Consider the following 17,729-nt stretch of genomic DNA (forward strand, 5'->3'; position numbering starts at 1 on the left):
TCTTAAGTATTTATCACAACCCTGGAACATAATATTCATTCAATAAATGCTCAATATTTTATTATTGTTATTCTTGTTGCTATTATCCTGTCTTCTGTTTTGATACTAAATAATTGTGAGCTCTGGGGCATGCCTCTTCCTTTCTCTGTCTCCATTTCATATTTGTAAAATGAAAGGTAGAATTAAATGATTCTTAAGGCCTCAGCTTCAAGTTTTATGATTCTAGAGTAGATTTGTTCTTCCTGTTTTGTTTCCTCCTCTCTCATATAACCATCAATATGTCTTTAATCAGTCATTTACCAAAGAGTTTCTTTGGAGCTTACTCAAAGAAATCCTGATTGAGTCAGCCTGCATGTGCCTATGCTTAGCCTTCTTCCAAGTCATGGCTTGTTCATACAATGCACTAGGGCCAGAGGGAGGAGGGGCGGGTTTTGGAACCATCCTGGATCAAGGTGGATGTCTAATCTGGCTTTCAGCTGGCCTCTGAGTTGTTGGTGAACAGTCAAAATTAGAATCTAAAGAGTTCTGGTAAAGTGTGATTCCATTCTGAAAGGCAGTAGAGCATGGTTGTCAAGAGCATGGCCTCGGGCTTGGGGGGAGGATACATTAGGAGTCTGGGATTAGCAGATACACACTACTATATATAAAATAGATAAACAACAAGCACCTACTGTATAGCACAGGGAACTCTATTCATTATCTTGTAATAACCTATAATGGAAAAGAATCTGAAAAAAATACATAAAAATGAATACATATATGTACGTGTAACTAAATCACTTTGCTGTATACCTAAAACCAGCACAACACTGTAAATTAACTATACTTCAATTTAAAATATGGTCAAAAATAAATAAATAAAATAAAATTATATAGCTTAAAAAAAAAAAAAAAAAAAGAGCATGGACTCAGAGCCAGACTGTCAGATTGTTTGGGTTTGAAGGCAATCTATTTACCAGACATCTGACTTCGGGAAAGTTACCTAACCTCTATTTTCTCACCTGTAAATTGAGAATAACAGTGTCTCATTGGGTTATGTGAGGATTAAATAAGTTAATTGATATAAATAAGTGCCGTGTGAGTATTTGCCTTTATTATTATCCATCCCAGTGTGAACATGGCAGGAGATCTGTGTGCAGTGGGTCATGGTACCATGAGATTCCAGGTAGTCGTGATGCTCAGCCAGTGATGATGATCAACCAGGCAACTACAGATCCTTCAAGTAGGTAAATCCTGGTATCTCCTTCAAGTAAGAGTAGGACCCTGCCGACAACTAGGGATGTGTGGCTCCACCCAACAGACTGTGGGAAAGAAGGAGAAGGAAGAAAGGGTTTCGGTCCAGAAGAGAACTACGGGCAGTAAATTGAGGCAGAAGTTCCCCCAACCACATCACATTTTTCAATTTCCAGAATGGGCCAACATGATGGAGGATTAGGGAGAAAACCAAATAAAAGTAACGTTGTCCTGAGTTCAGTCTTTAGCATACCAGTTCAGTACTTAATGGGAGATATCTCATTTCAGACCTGATTGGGTATGTGGGTAGTAACCCCCATGTTCTACTTCCCTGGTTAGGATCGCGACATGGTCTGATTGGGGCTCACCCTGATGACAGCCCTCTGTGGGAATTGTGAAGCTAAAAGACTGTTAATATGGTATCTTGTAGCAGCCAATCTAAACCAGCTAATATTTATCTTGAGGTTCTGGGATCTCCACCTCTCTCAGTGAAATCATATGCACACACAAATGGACTCATTTTAAAACTTTCAGTGAGTTCCATTTTGTTTTAAGTTGTCATGCCACACTGTAGATAGAGCCTGTGTTACTTCTTGCATATTCAGGAGCCTTATCCTTTAAGAAGATAAGCCAAAGATTCTAGGCCCCCAAAACAGCTCACAAGTTATTCTTGCCATATTTACCTCCTGTTTAATTTGGCCTACTGTCAACTACCTGCCTTCTACTTGCATGTTCCAGGTCAGTTGAAATCTCTGCACAATTCCTAGCCCCATCAATGTTACTATTCAGTTCGTGCTGTATCTGGGTCACTTGGCTGTGTGGGTTTCTCTTCTTCTCTACTTCGCTTCTTAAAAGTTTAGGTATAGGCCTGGATTCAGTCTTTTGACCCTCCCACTAGTTAGCCTATACTTGTCGGACCTACGCCTCGCAGAGTATGTTCTTTGACTGACTGGCTGCTCTACCACCCCTGCCAGTACCTTTGCTTGAAGAGTCTTCCTCTGGCTTGGTGACCACCTGCCCATTTATGTCAGAGCTATTTCACAGATCTGGCGCTTAACAAATATCACATCAGTTGGAATTAATGAACTTCTTTGAAAATTTGCATTCACTATATAAGATTCTTTATTAGTTACATTCTCCTAGTGGCAAGCAACAGAAGTTTAGTTTCTCTTTTACTATCATAAGCAAAGTTATTGACGTAATATTTGGGTATCCCATGGAACCCAAGGACAGGAAGGTGGCAGGAATTTATGAATAACTTGATCTAATAATTTAAATTGTATCAGGATTTTCTCTGCTTGCATTTGGCTTCTCTATGATTAGCTTTATTCTTCCCTCTTGCTATAAACTAGTTTTTTTTCCACATGGAAGAGAATGTAATATAAGAGGCAAAACATTTATATCTTATAGTTGGGTCGTGCAAGAGAGGTGAATTTTCTTAAGCCTTTATATTTACATGAAGACAAGCCTTTAAGCTTCTGGTTTAAAGGAGAGTTTTTTGGGTTTTTTTTTTTTTTTTTTTTGTATTTGGTACTGAAATCTCTTTCCAGTTAATGGAAATAAGCATATTGAAGGGGGATGCTGGAATCTGCTAAGTCATCCATTTGATTTAGGGGTTCAGTTAAAGAGAATATCCAATATGGAGAGAGAAGGTGTGTATGTCAAGGCAGTGTGAAGTGTGGAGATGAAGCTTAGAGGGAATTATCAAAGTAACTGGGGAACTGGTTTTCAGACTCAGAAACCACACTTGATCAAGCTAGGCATGGACTCACATGATCTCAAAAGAGAGAAAAGAAACAGGAGTCAGGCTGAGCCAAGAGAAAATCTGAAATTAACAGCTGGAGAGAAAAGCACATTCATGGGCCATACCTAGAATTCTACTGCACTCTGTGCTACTACAACTTGGGGCTTTTATTCTCTGCTATTATGTGCCATTGAGTACCTAAAAGATTCCAGGAAGCTTCTGGAAAAATGGTCTGGGGAGGGCTGTGGGGGTCCTGGAGCAGAGCAATGGGGAATCTTCAGAAAGTCTGATGTAGTGGGATATTGTGTTATTCAGAATAGCCCACCCTGGCATCTCCTTGGCACTCACATCAGGGAGTTGCCAATGTCAGATGTATGTGATGTATGTTTGTTCACACAATCCACACACGTTTGTTCATGCATTTTTAGTGACTTTTCTAGATGTAGGAATTAACTGTGCTTCTGGATCTTTTTAACACCAAGAAGGAGCAATGAACTTTCCACATTACATAGATTGTATTTCAATGCATAAATGCATAAATGCCTTTACATCCTGCATTTATGAAATAATTAATTATTATTTCAAAAAACTGGATAATTAAGTGTTGGTGCCTGGTTAAAGAAAGAAGGTGATAGTGGATATTGGAAAAGTCATCACAGTTTTGTTAGTAACATAAGATATTTTGAGGTTATCTCAGAAAGGCTCTCCAAAGCTTTCAGTGAGATATTACTTTCCTTTGTACTATACTTTATAGCTACATTTAGTCAGTAATCCTAAGTATTTCCTGAGCTCCTTCTGTGTACCCAGATGCTGTGAAAAAATCTAAGAACATATACAATCCTTGTCATTGAGAGAGTCTCATTGGAAAGACCAAATTTACATACATGAAATGGAAAATAGCAATAGAAACATACAAAAGTGATAAATGGCATTGTATAGGAACAGGGCCTATGCATAATATTTATTTCCAGACTACATTAATGCAATTTATAAGAAGGAAAACAAGAGTAAGATGAGTTGGAAGTCCCAAATCAAATCAATGCATATTTATTGATCAAAGTGTAGTAGATAATAAGGGGAAATACAAGTATTGCATATGATACTCAGAAAGTTTGAAGTCTAGTCAAGGAGACAAGACACAAATCTTTTGGGAGCCCTGGGAACCAATTAGAAAGCACAGAAGAAACATCATCAAAACTAAAAAACAAACAGCAACAACAAAAACCATTAAGGAATTACCAGGTTGCTTTCAACATCTAATATGCACGATCCTGTGGCATCTCTTACCTTCAGGGTGGTCTTTGCTTTGCCTGGGTCTTACTTGCTGCTCTTGCTAGAGATCTCAAATCACTGCAGGACTCTTGTGATGGAGACTCTTGGATAATGGAATCATAGAACAACTCAGTGTGGAAAAAATGGATCAGAAAGGCTAGTGTCAAATCTCAGCTGCCATTTTCTCTGAGCCTCAGTTTTCTCATCTATAACATAGGGATAGTGACAATAATGCCTCATCAGTATGGTTTTGTGGAGATTAAATTAGGATACATATATATATATTCTTATAAATGGGCAAGTAATATGTGTTTAATAAATGGTAATTTTCTTGATCTAATCAGTTCTTTTTAGTGCAACTGGGCCACTAACATAGCATTGAGATCTCTGGGGCATAAACAATTCACAAACCATCCAATGATATTTTATCCTTATGATAGTCCATCTTTAGGGGCATTAACTAATGATAGTATTTAACATTGATTCTGAAATTTATGTTTACAAAGCACATTCAAATATATCACCTCATTTATTCTTCAGGCAACCTTTTTAGAAGGTGATTATTTCTATTTCCATTCTACAGAGAAGGAAAATGAGGCAAAGAGAGTTAGTGGGCTTGCCCCCAGATCAAATTACCAAGAAGTTGCTGAGCCCCCAAATCATATAATCAGGAAGTTGGTAAACCAAACTTGAGCCCAGGTCTTCTGACCCCAAACCTCATGTTCTTCTCCCTATACTACAGGCCTCTTAACAAACACTGTTTTTTGGTGAAGTCCAGTGGAAACTGTCTTTCTCCAGAGCCCCTATTTATCCACAAGGTACTTGATATTAGGAGTTAACAAATAAACCATGAATATTTAGTTGACCCACTATGCAGATATGTAGAACAGGGTCGTGTTTTCACTGACCAGTGATTTTAGTTAAAACATGGAATTTTGTTCTGTAAAATCTGCTGGATTGCCATTTGTTTTGCCATTAGATTAGGATTCCATAGGCACAGATTGACATTAAAAAGCTGTTAACTCTGTTAACTCCAGAGGGCATAGCTAATGAAATGTCCCCAAAGTTGAGTACTTGCGCAAACTACCGTGTCGTATAGGACAGCTCTCGATTAATCATGATGAGACTATTTCCTCTATCTAAATGAAATCTGCAGTTTGGGAAGGAGATTAAAGATCCTTCGGGGGATGAAGGAAACGTTGCTGTGAATATTCTAGAAACAGAAAATAAAGATAGATCTACTTAATATTCATGAAGTCAGATTGGTTGATGCAAATAGATTGCAATCTCTTATTTCCTAATGACTTGGCTTGTAACACTCCTGTATCAGTTTTACACAGATTCCTATTCAACTTTAAGAGGAATGGCTATATTTTGTACAAATTTTTTTAAAGAAACTTTAGCATATCTAATATGATTTTCTGCCTCCTTTGACTAATTTTTAATTTTCTAAGGGTATCTAAAGTATATCGTCAAAGGTGCATAAATGACAAAGAAAAGGTATGACACAGCATGAAAAATAGGTAAATATTTGTAAGATGTCAATAAGTGAACCCTTCTATTTTGCTTTGTATACAACATACTCTCAAAAGCCAGTTTAAAGAAAAGAGTTAGATTGTTTTAGGTTTAATTTTGCTTCCATGAGAGAGAAATCAAAATTCTTTAGCACAACCATCTCATGAAGAAATTTTTAGGGCTTCCCTGGTGGCGCAGTTGTTGAGAATCTGCCTGCTAATGCAGGGGACACGGGTTCGAGCCCTGGTCTGGGAAGATCCCACATGCCGCGGAGCAACTGGGCCCGTGAGCCACAACTACTGAGCCTGTGCGTCTGGAGCCTGTGCTCCACAACAAGAGAGGCCGCGATAGTGAGAGGCCCGCGCACCGCGATGAAGAGTGACCCCCATTTGCCGCAACTGGGGAAAGCCCTCGCGCAGAAACGAAGACCCAACATAGCAATCAATCAATCAATCAATAAATCTTTAAAAAAAAAAAAAAAGAAATTTTTAACTCCTCGCCAAATTTATTAGAAGTCCTTGCCTCTTACACTGCACAAATCCTCACTTCCTCACCTTTGAGTTCTGTTGCTTACTTCATTTCATTATGTGGTCAATGTAGCAAACAAATATTTGAAGGGAAGAGGGTGAAGGGAACTCTGAGCCACTTCATTTATCCCCCCACAACACCTGACATAGTGCCTATACAGGTTCTCAAGAAATACTGTTGAGCTCTTGGTTAAATAAGTTAACAGATCCTATCTCAGAATAGACAACTTGTTATTTAAAACTTTTTTCTATTTCTCTTTTTTAGGCCAGCCCTGCTCCTATAATTGTCAACACAGATACTTTGGACACGATTCCTTATGTAAGTAACATTTTTATTAAGACTATCTTTAAAAACTGATAGAACTCAATCAGCTGAATTTAAAATTTTGTACATATTCCATTTTACCCAATCCAGATAATCTCATGAAATGATGTGTAGCATGAGTTTTGTGAGTTTTCTTTTGATATTTGCTAACTCACAGCTTAGGCATGCTGACATTTTCCTCTTTGATTCATTGTTTTGTAAAGCACAAGGGCCTATCATGAGAAAAAAAAAACCACAGCCAATTGTGATCAAATAATGTTAAGTTTCTTAAGTGGTTCCCTGAAAAGAGATTGAACAAACTTCTCTGGGTTTCTTAATAAAGGAATATTCAAATCAATTTATATGATAGAGTCTAGAACATAATAAGTGATCAATAAATATTTGATGGATTTTGCTAGGCTTATAACAAGAATTGGAACAAAATTTTGGGAGGGTGAATTCTATCTATATATAATAAGATGTATGGTTTTATAAAAGCATGGGGCATGAGATAAAAGGCACAGGCAGATCAGTAAAGCCCAAAATTCTGTATCTGAAATATAACCACTATGATGGCCAAAATTCTTGATGACAGTCTGGCTGGGGAAGGGTGATTGGAGAGTGGTGCTGGGCCACAGTGGTATGAGTGGTTGACTTTATGGAGGTCCATAAAGTCGTAAAGCTTTGTGAGTCGCCCTAGCTGATGGATAGAGGAGAGTGATTTAGGAAGATGGGACACAGATGCATGCAGACAGAGGGTTTGAAGCAAAGAGAAGGGCTGCAGGCATAATGCACAAGAACAAACAGATCCCTGGTCTTTGATTAAATGAGTACAAAGTGCTTGGTAAGTATTGGCTATTCTCAGTCTTAGACCCCAACCTCAAATGCCTACAAGGACCAAGCAAGTCACAGAAATAGATGGAGCAGGAGGCATGGGGAGAGTGGGGAATAGAGAGCACGTGATCTTCCAAAGTGGGAGCAGCTGCCCCTTGGCTCCAGTGGGTGGGTACCAAAGGGAAATGGGATCAAGAGTTGCCAGATCATTCAGTTTCTCAAGAGAAATCAGAAATTTGAATTTTTATACAATTTTACAGGCAACTAATTCTCAAAATTTCAAACACTCTGTGCCAAAGTGTGTCTAGTTCTAAAGGCTTCCCTTTGGGAGATACCTGCCTCAGAGGAACTGGAGGTCCTGAGCAGGTTCTGCAAGCCGGGACTCGGCCACAGGGGAGCAGAATGCCAGAACTGGAGTGCAAGTTGGGACTTGATTACAGGGACAAGTGATTAAAACTGGGACGCAGGGTCAGGACAAGAATAACAGCGAGCTTGACTTAATGCTGAATCACCTGAACTACTGAACTAGGGTTTCTTAAATCTTTCTGAACAAGAGTCATTTAGGGTCAGACTGGAAATGGGGTTAAGCTTACCGGTAGGAATCAAGTGGCCCCAGCTATGGAAAGTAAACGACTCTGTTGGAAGGAAGCAAAGCAAATGTTAAAGACACATAGTATTCCCTATTCTATCTCTCACTCTTCCTACCCTCCTTTGTTTTTCAAACATTTATATTGGGATTATTGTATGCCTGACACTGCTTTAAGCACTTATCAAATATTAACTCATGTAATCCTCGTAACAACCCTATGAGACAGGTACTATTAATTTCTCCATTTTACGGATGAGGAAACTGAGTCATAAAGAAGTTAAATAACTTTCTCAAAATTGCACAGTAACAGGCAGAGCCAAGAATGGATCTAGGTATCCTGGCTGTAGAGTTTGAGATCTTACTTAACCCTGATCTTGCTGCTGCTTGTGTTTCCTCCTTCCCTCCCTCCTTTTCTGCCTCTCAGCTTGAGAACAAAGTTTTGTTACTTACTCCTCAGCAATGTGTAGCTTTGGGTGGATGACAAGTTGTCACAGAAGCTTCAATACCCTTTAGGCAGGGATCCATATATATATTAAGGGATTCTATGTCTTTAATATAGTGAATCTCTTTACTATATCCATTGGCATCATCTAAAGCAGATGAGCAGTGCTTTGAAGTAGACATGGAGCACAGAGACTTGACCGTGTTAAATAGGACTGCTTTCTTGTGATACACCTATATTTATTCAAAGCCTTCTATTAGGGTTCTCATGACTAACTTCCAGATGCCCTTATGTACAAATAATTTATGAATAAGAATCTAAGGATTTTGAATAGACATGCTTGATTGGTAGCCCAACTGATTAGCTAGTAAAATCAGCCAAGTATAACAAATTAATCAGATTGCTCTCATTCTCCTAAATATCAATTTTGTATCTGATTTTAAGTTCTTCAAAGGGATTTTTAAAAATTATCTTCAACTTTTTTGTACTTAATGCAAACCCTCTTTGAGCTTCCTTAAGAGTAGGATCTTTAGAGACATTTGCTAAGTATGATGAAACTGTCCCAATTCTCATGGCAGTGTGTTGTTGAGCTATTCATTTACTCCTTCTGGACCTAAATTGATATATAAGATAGGAATTATAATATCTACCTCAGAGCTGACAGTGAGGATCTAATAAGGTTATGTATGTGAAATCATGCTTCATTAACTTCCGGTTAATGGGGGCTTATTTATTTATTATTTTATTCAATAAATACTTATGCAGTAACATGTGCTAGACCCTGAGAGAATATTAAATATTAATATCTTCCCCCATATATAAGAAACATAATTATATTATACATTGAAAAATGGCAGATTTAGCACACAAGCATTAATGTAGATGAATGTGCTTTGTGTCTGGACATAGGCCTAACCCTCCCTTTTGTTCCTGACTCACTGGGTGACCTCGAACAAATCACTGTTCCTTTTGCAGGCTATTTTCTCATTCCCTGGTGTTCTATACTTTGTTTTCCTATTTTCTGTCACATGTTCTAGTTGTTCACATAATTTCAGCTCTATTTAATGAAAAACCAATTTCAGAGTTCCCCAGAGCATTTCAGTCATGTTGCATAAGAACATTTCCTTCCTTAAAATATTACCTAAATGACAAATTTTAACTTATGTATTAAAGTCCTCCCCAAAAATAATTTCATTACAAGTAAATATATTAATTTTGCCAAATAGCAAGTTTGGTTTTAGAAATATATGGTCCTCTGTGAAGCCATCTGGTCCTGGGCTCTTGTTTGTTGGAAGATTTTTAATCACAGTTTCAATTTCAGTGCTTGTGATTGGTCTGTTCATATTTTCTATTTCTTCCTGGTTCAGTCTCAGAAGCTTGTGCATTTCTAAGAATTTGTCCATTTCTTCCAGGTTGTCCATTTTATTGGCATATAGTTGCTTATAGAGTAATCTCTCATGATCCTTTGTATTTCTGCAGTGTCAGTTGTTACTTCTCCTTTTTTATTTCTAATTCTATTGATTTGAGTCTTCTCCCTTTTTTCCTTGATAAGTCTGGCTAATGGTTTATCAATTTTGTTTATCTTCTCAAAGAACCAGCTTTCAGTTTTATTGATCTTTGCTATCATTTCCTTCATTTCTTTTTCATTTATTTATGATCTGATCTTTATGATTTCTTTCCTTCTGCTAACTTTGGGGTTCTTTTGTTCTTCTTTCTCTAATTGTTTTAGGTGTAAGGTTAGGTTGTTTATTTGAGATGTTTCTTGTTTCTTAAAGTAGGATTGTATTGCTATAAACTTCCCTCTTAGAACTGCTTTTGCTGCATCCCATAGGTTTTGGGTCGTCGTGTTTTCATTGACATTTGTTTCTAGGTATCTTTTGATTTCCTCTTTGTTTCTTCAGTGATCTCTTGGTTATTAAGTAGTGTATTGTTTAGCCTCCATGTGTTTGTAGTTTTTACAGATTTTTTTCCTGTAATTGATATCTAGTCTCAGAGCGTTGTGGTCAGAAAAGATACTTGATACGATTTTAATTTTCTTAAATTTACCAACGCTTGATTTGTGACCCAAGATATGATCTATCCTGGAGAATGCTCCATGAGCACTTGAGAAGAATGTGTATTCTGTTGTTTTTGGATGGAATGTCCTATAAATATCAATCAAGTCCATCTTGTTTAATGTATCATTTAAAGCTTGTGTTTCCTTATTTATTTTCATTTTGGACGATCTGTCCATTGGTGAAAGTGGGGTGTTAAAGTCCCCTACTATGATTGTGTTACTGTCGATTTCCCCTTTTATGGCTGTTAGTATTTGCCTTATGTATTGAGGTACTCCTATGTTGGGTGCATAAATATTTACAATTGTTATATCTTCTTCTTGTATTGATCCCTTGATCATTATGTAGTGTCCTTCTTTGTCTCTTGTCATAGTCTTTGTTTTAAAAAGCTTTACAGACAAGCAATAGCTAAGAGAATTCAGCACCACCAAACCAGCTTTACAACAAATGCTAACGGAACTTCTCTAGGCAGGAAACACAAAAGAAGGAAAAGACCTACAATAACAAACCCAAAACAATTAAGAAAATGGTAATAGGAACATACATATCAATAATTACCTTAAATGTAAATGGATTAAATGCTCCAACCAAAAGACATAGATTGACTGAATGGATACAAAAACAAGACCCGTATATATGCTGTCTACAAGACACCCACTTCAGACCTAGGGACACATACAGACTGAAAGTGAGGGGATGGAAAAAGATATTCCACACAAATGGAAATCAAAAGAAAGCTGGAGTAGCAATTCTCATGTCAGACAAAAAAGACTTTAAAATAAAAAAGATATTTAAAGAGAATTCTGCTTTTTTAAAAAAGCAGGTAAGTTACGGGATCTTAGAGCCCTTTAAGTGTCTGTCATTAACAAAGGGGTCACTAAGTTTCTTAAGCGTGAATGCTTCAAATAAACTCATTGTTGTAAGAGATCATGATATTTTAGGGTTGACTAGCCTCTTACATATGGCACAGTCCAGCCTCTGATGCAAAGCAGGAATCCCCTATATGAAGATTAAAATCACTGAGGGAAAAACAAGGAGAGAAGAAGAAAATCCCCATTTCAACACTCTGTAGTTTCTATTTTTGCTCAGTCTTTTTATTGTTCCCCATTATATATTGAATATTGTCTTATGACAGGTATTAAAAACACTCTGTTCTGGCAGAGTTTAGAATGAGAGAGCCTGTGTGTAATCTGTAAGTCCAGCTCCCCTGGGTTGACTTGGTGAAAAGGTAGCAGGCTCCCATCTTGGTACTCTGTAGCCAACTGGCATGGAAACCTCCTCTCTGGACATACTTCTTCCCTTCAGCAGACCCCTCAGACTTCTATATTGAACACCATCCAAATAAATCCCATTCTTTCTGCTTTAGAAAAATAAAGTTAGAGAGGTTCTAGAATGCCTTTTCTGTCCACCCTTCTCTAGCATTCATTTCATAGTGGTTATACTTTGACCTGTTTTCTGGAAATATACTGTGGGAAGTGGTATACTCAAGAATCATGAGTTTTGAGAGACCTTCAAGACGGTGGAGGAGTAAGATGTGGAGATCACCTTCCTCCCCACAGATATATCAGAAATACATCTACATGTGGAACAACTCCTACAGAACACCTACTGAATGCTGGCAGAAGACCTCAGACTTCCCAAAAGGCAAGAAACTCCCCACATACCTGACGTGTGGCTGACAGGGTCTTGGTGCTCTGGCCGGGTGTCAAGCCTGTGCCTCTGAGATGGGAGAGCTGAGTTCAGGACATTGGTCCACCAGAGACCTCCCAGCTCCATGTAATATCAAACGGGGAAGGTCTCCCAGAGATCTCCATCTCAAAACTAAAGCCCAACTCCACTCAACGACCAGTAAGCTACAGTGCTGGACACCCTATGCCAAACAACTAGCAATACAGGAACACAACCCACCGATTAGCAGAGAGCTGCCTAAAGTCATAATAGGGTCACAGACACCCCAAAGCACACCACCAGACGCAGTCCTGCCCACCAGAAAGACAAGATCCAGCCTCATCCACCAGAACAAAGCCACCAGTCCCCTCCACCAGGAAGCCTACACAACCCACTGAACCCACCTTACCCACTGGGGGCAGACACCAAAAACAACGGGAACTATGAACCTGCAGCCTGTGAAAAGGAGACCCCAAACACAGTAAGTTAAGCAAAATGAGAAGACAGAGAAATACACAGCAGATGAAGGAGCAAGGTCAAAACCCACCAGACCAAACAAATGAAGAGGAAATAGGCAGTCTACCTGAAAAAGAATTCAGAGTAATGATAGTAAAGATGATCCAAAATCTTGGAAATAGAATGGAGAAAATACAAGAAACATTTAACAAGGACCCAGAAGAACTAAAGAGCAAACAAACAATGACAAACAACACAATAAATGAAATTTAAAATTCTGTAGAAGGAATCAATAGCAGAATAACTGAGACAGAAGAACAGATAAGTCACCTGGAAGATAAAATAGTGGAAATAACTACTGCAGAGCAGAATAAAGAAAAAAGAATGAAAAGAATTGAGGACAGTCTCAGAGACCTCTGGGACAACATTAAATGCAACAACATTCAAATTATAGTGGTCCCAGAAGAAGAAGAGAAAAAGAAAGGGACTGAGAAAATGTTTGAAGGGATTATAGTTGAAAACTTCCCTAACATGGGAATGGAAATAGTCAATCAAGTCCAGGAAGGACAGAGAGTCCCATACAGGATAAATCCAAGGAGAAACACGCCAAGACACATATTAATCGAACTATCAAAAATTAAGTACAAAGAAAAAATATTAAAAGCAGCAAGGGAAAAACAACAAATAACATACAAGGGAATCCCCATAAGGTGAACAGCTGATCTTTCAGCAGAAACTCTGCAAGCCAGAAGGGAGTGGCAGGACATATTTAAAGTGATGAAAGGGAAAAACCTACAACCAAGACTACTCTACCCAGCAAGGATCTCATTCAGATTCGACGGAAAAATTAAATCCTTCACAGACAAGCAAAAGCTAAGAGAATTCAGCACCACCAAACCAGCTTTACAACAAATGCTAAAGGAACTTCTCTAGGCAGGAAACACAAGAGAAGGAAAAGACCTACAATAACAAACCCAAAACAATTAAGAAAATGGTAATAGAAAAATACATACTGATAACTACCTTTAATGTAAATGGATTAAATGCTCCAACCAAAAGACATAGATTGGCTGAATGGATACAAAAACAAGACCCGTATATATGCTGTCTACAAGAGACCCACTTCAGACCTAGGGACAATACAGACTGAAAGTGAGGGGATGGAAAAAGGTATTCCATGCAAATGGAAATCAAAAGAAAGCTGGAGTAGCAATTCTTATATCAGACAAAATAGACTTTAATATAAAGACTATTACAAGAGAGAAAGAAGGACACTACATAATGATCAAGAGATAATCCAAGAAGTTGTAACAGTTGTAAATATTTATGCACCCAACATAGGAGTACCTCAATACATAAGGAAAATGATAACAGCCATAAAATGGGAAATTGACAGTAACACAGTCATAGTAGGGGATGTTAACACCCCACTTTCACCAATGGACAGATCAACCAAAATGAAAATAAATAAGGAAACACATGCTTTAAATGTTACATTAATCAAGATGGATTTGATTGATATTTATAGGAGATTCCATCCAAAAACAACAGAAAACACTTTCTTCTCAAGTGCTCAGGGAACATACATCATGTCTAGGGTCACAAATCAAGCCTTGGTAAATTTAAGAAAATTGAGATCATATCAAGTATCTTTTCTGACCACAACGCTATGAGACTAGATATCAATTACAGGGAAAAATCTGTAAAAAATACAAACACATGGAGGCTAAACAATACTCTACTAAATAACCAAGAGATCACTAAAGAAATCAAAGAGGAAATCAAAAAATACCTAGAAAAAAATGACAATGAAAACATGACGGCCCAAAACCTATGGAATGCAGCAAAAACAGTTCTAATAGGGAAGTTTATAGCAATACAATCCTACCTCAAGAAACAAGAAACATCTCAAATAAACAACCTAACCTTACACCTAAAGCAATTAGAGAAAGAAGAACAAAAGAACCCCAAAGTTAGCAGAAGGAAAGAAATCATAAAGATCAGATCAGAAATAAATGAAAAAGAAATGAAGGAAACAATAGAAAAGATCAGTAAAAGTAAAAGCTCATTCTTTGAAAAGATAAACGAAATTGATAAACCGTTAACCAGACTCATCAAGAAAAAAAGGGAGAAGATTCAAATCAATAGAATTAGAAATGAAACAGGAGAAGTAACAACTGACACTGCAGAAATACAAAGGATCATGCGAGATTACTACAAGCAACTGTATGCCAATAAAATGGACAACCTGGAAGAAATGGACAAATTCTTAGAAAAGCACAACCTTCCAAGACTGAACCAGGAAGAAATAGAAAATATAAACAGACCAATCACAAGCACCAAAATTGAAACTGTGCTTAAAAATCTTCCAACAAACAAAAGCCCAGGACCAGATGGCTTCACAGGCAAAATCTATCAAACATTTAGAGAAGAGATAACGTCTATCCTCAAACTCTTCCCAAATATAGCAGAGGGAGGAATACTCCCAAACTCAGTCTACAAGGCCACCATCACCCTGATACCAAAACCAGACTAAGATGTCACAAAGAAAGAAAACTACAGGCCAATATCACTGATGAACATAGATGCAAAAATCCTCAACAAAATACTAGCAAACAGAATCCAACAGTACATTAAAAGGATCATACACCATGATCAAGTGGGGTTTATCCCAGGAATGCAAGGATTCTTCAATATACGCAAATCAATCAATGTGATACACCATATCAACAAATTGAAGGAGAAAAACCATATGCTCATCTCAATAGATGCAGAAAAATCTTTCAACAAAATTCAACACCCACTTATGATAAAAACCCTCCAGAAAGTAGGCATAGAGGGAACTTAGGTCAACATAATAAAGACCATATTTGACAAACCCACAGCCAACATCGTTCTCAATGGTGAAAAACTGAAAGCATTTCCTCTAAGATCAGGAACAAGACAAGGTTGTCCACTCTCACCACTGTTATTCAACATAGTTTTGGAAGTGTTAGCCACAGCAATCAGAGAAGATAAAGAAAGAAAATGAATCCAAATCAGAAAAGAAGAAGTAAAGCTGTCACTGTTTGCAGGTGACATGATACTAAACATAGATAATCCTAAGGATGCTACCAGAAAACTATTAGAGCTAATCAGTGAATTTGGTAAAGTAGCAGGATACAAAGTTAATGCACAGTAATCTCTTACATTCCTATACACTAATGATGAAAACTCTGAAAGAGAAATTAAAGAAACACTCCCATTCACCATTGGAACAAAAAGAATAAAATACCTAGGAATAAACCTACCTAAGGAGACAAAAGAGCTGTATGCAGAAAACTATAAGATACTGATGAAAGAAATTAAAGATGATACAAACAGTTGGAGAGATATACCATGTTCTTGGATTGGTAGAATCAACATTGTGAAAATCTGCAGATTCAATGCAATCCCTATGAAACTACCAATGGCAATGTTCTAGTTCACAGAACTAGAACAAAAAATTTCAGAATGTGTATGGAAACACAAAAGACTCCGAAAGGCCAAAGCAATCTTGAGAAAGAAAAACGGAGCTGGAGGAATCAAGCTCCCGGACTTTAGACTATACTACAAAGCTACAGTAATCAAGACAGTATGTACTGGCACAAAAACAGAAATATAGATCAATGGAACAGGATAGAAAGCCCAGACGTAAACCCACACACATATGGTCACCTTATTTTCGATAAAGGAGGCAAGAATATACAAGCCCAGGACACAAGGGGGATGAGAGAAAATTAAAATGTGGATTCAGGGACATAGAGAAACAATCAAATTAGCAGTGAGTTTCATTTGGAGCCAAAGAATGGGCTTGAGACCAAGAGGTGTTGTTAAACAAGATTTAAAATGCATTTCTGATTGATCCCAGCGGCAGGAAGCTGAGAATAAGAACTCTCTGAGGAGGAAGTTGCCATATTGCAGAAATGGGATGACCAAGCACTTGGTCTTAGAGCTGGAGAGTGAGGCATTGATTTCTTTGAGTTACTTTGTACAAAAACAGACCCTTGTGATTTAGGCTACTATTCACATTTAATTGGATGGTTTTCCAGAATTATCCATGAAGGGAGAGAAAGCAGAATTGTTTGTTTCTTTGAACAATTCTGGCAGTGATTAATAATGGAGATAGTTTGGAAGAATTTGCTGATTTTAGTACATTTATTTTTCAGCAAACACATTTGTTTCTTTTGGTGGTGTTTCCCATGAACACTGTTAAAACTATGTTGTTGATATTTTTATCTGTTGGATTTGTAGTATTATCCAGAAATGAAATATACTTACACGCCAGAAAACAGCTTAATATTGGCTTAACTATGCCCATGAGGCAATAGGAATTTAGCAATAGAGGCAGTGCTATCAGTATTTGTTCCACAATCAAACCTAGCCAACCTAAATCCATTTCTCAACTGCCACAATCAGCAGATCCCTTTCCATTTGTTACTTTGCTCTAAAAGGCAAAAAGTGGAACATCTTTTAGTATTTCTCAAATATTAATGTACGTAAGAATCACTTGGAGATCGTAAATGCAGATTCTGATTTAGTAGGTATAGGAAGGCTCCTGAGAGTATGCATTTCTAATAAGTTTCCAGGTGAAGCTGCTGCTCAATTGTGCATCACACATTGTGTAACAAGAGTCTAATGAGAGAGACTAGCCTTTAAATTCAGGAGCAACTGGGTTCTAAGCCCACTTCTGCCAGTTAGTACTTGCCTGAGGTAAGTCAGGCAAGTCAGGTTAAGTCAAATTATCCATCTAAGCCTCTGTTTTATTATTTGTAAAACGAGAGTAATAATATTTGCCTTTCAGGGGTTGTTATAAATATTCTTCCTAGTATGTAGAAGATGCTTAATAAATGTTCATCATAAGATTGGGGGGGGTGCCTTTGATAAAACAGAGCATGCCTTTGACTTAATCTTGAACTGTTGAGACAAGAATGCGGAAGTCATAGCTAGTTCAGCGGTAGGGCCAATAGCATTTATGTAGGTTCGTGGGCTGACCTACATCTAGATCTTTACTTCTTAAAATGTGGCCCATTAACTAGCAGCATCATTATTACCTGGAAGCTTATGAGCATA

The 17,729-nt window shown here is 37.7% G+C and overlaps 1 protein-coding gene across 17 annotated transcripts in view; it reads left to right on the plus strand.

Annotated features, from left to right (window-relative positions):
- Positions 1 to 17,729, plus strand: part of DLG2 (discs large MAGUK scaffold protein 2) — a 2,039,030-nt gene that overhangs the window by 1,274,915 nt on the left and 746,386 nt on the right. For all 17 annotated transcript variants that reach the window (XR_005020917.1, XM_036860586.1, XM_036860590.1 and 14 more), the window contains one exon: positions 6,557 to 6,610. Coding sequence is in view for 16 of the 17 variants with exons in the window: in XM_036860586.1 (XP_036716481.1) it covers positions 6,557 to 6,610 (54 nt within the window). In the remaining variant the exon portion in view is untranslated. The remainder of the gene's footprint in view (positions 1 to 6,556; positions 6,611 to 17,729) is intronic.

The sequence above is a fragment of the Balaenoptera musculus genome, chromosome 8 (genome assembly GCF_009873245.2).
Source record: "Balaenoptera musculus isolate JJ_BM4_2016_0621 chromosome 8, mBalMus1.pri.v3, whole genome shotgun sequence".
In the NCBI taxonomy this organism is placed as follows: domain Eukaryota; kingdom Metazoa; phylum Chordata; class Mammalia; order Artiodactyla; family Balaenopteridae; genus Balaenoptera; species Balaenoptera musculus.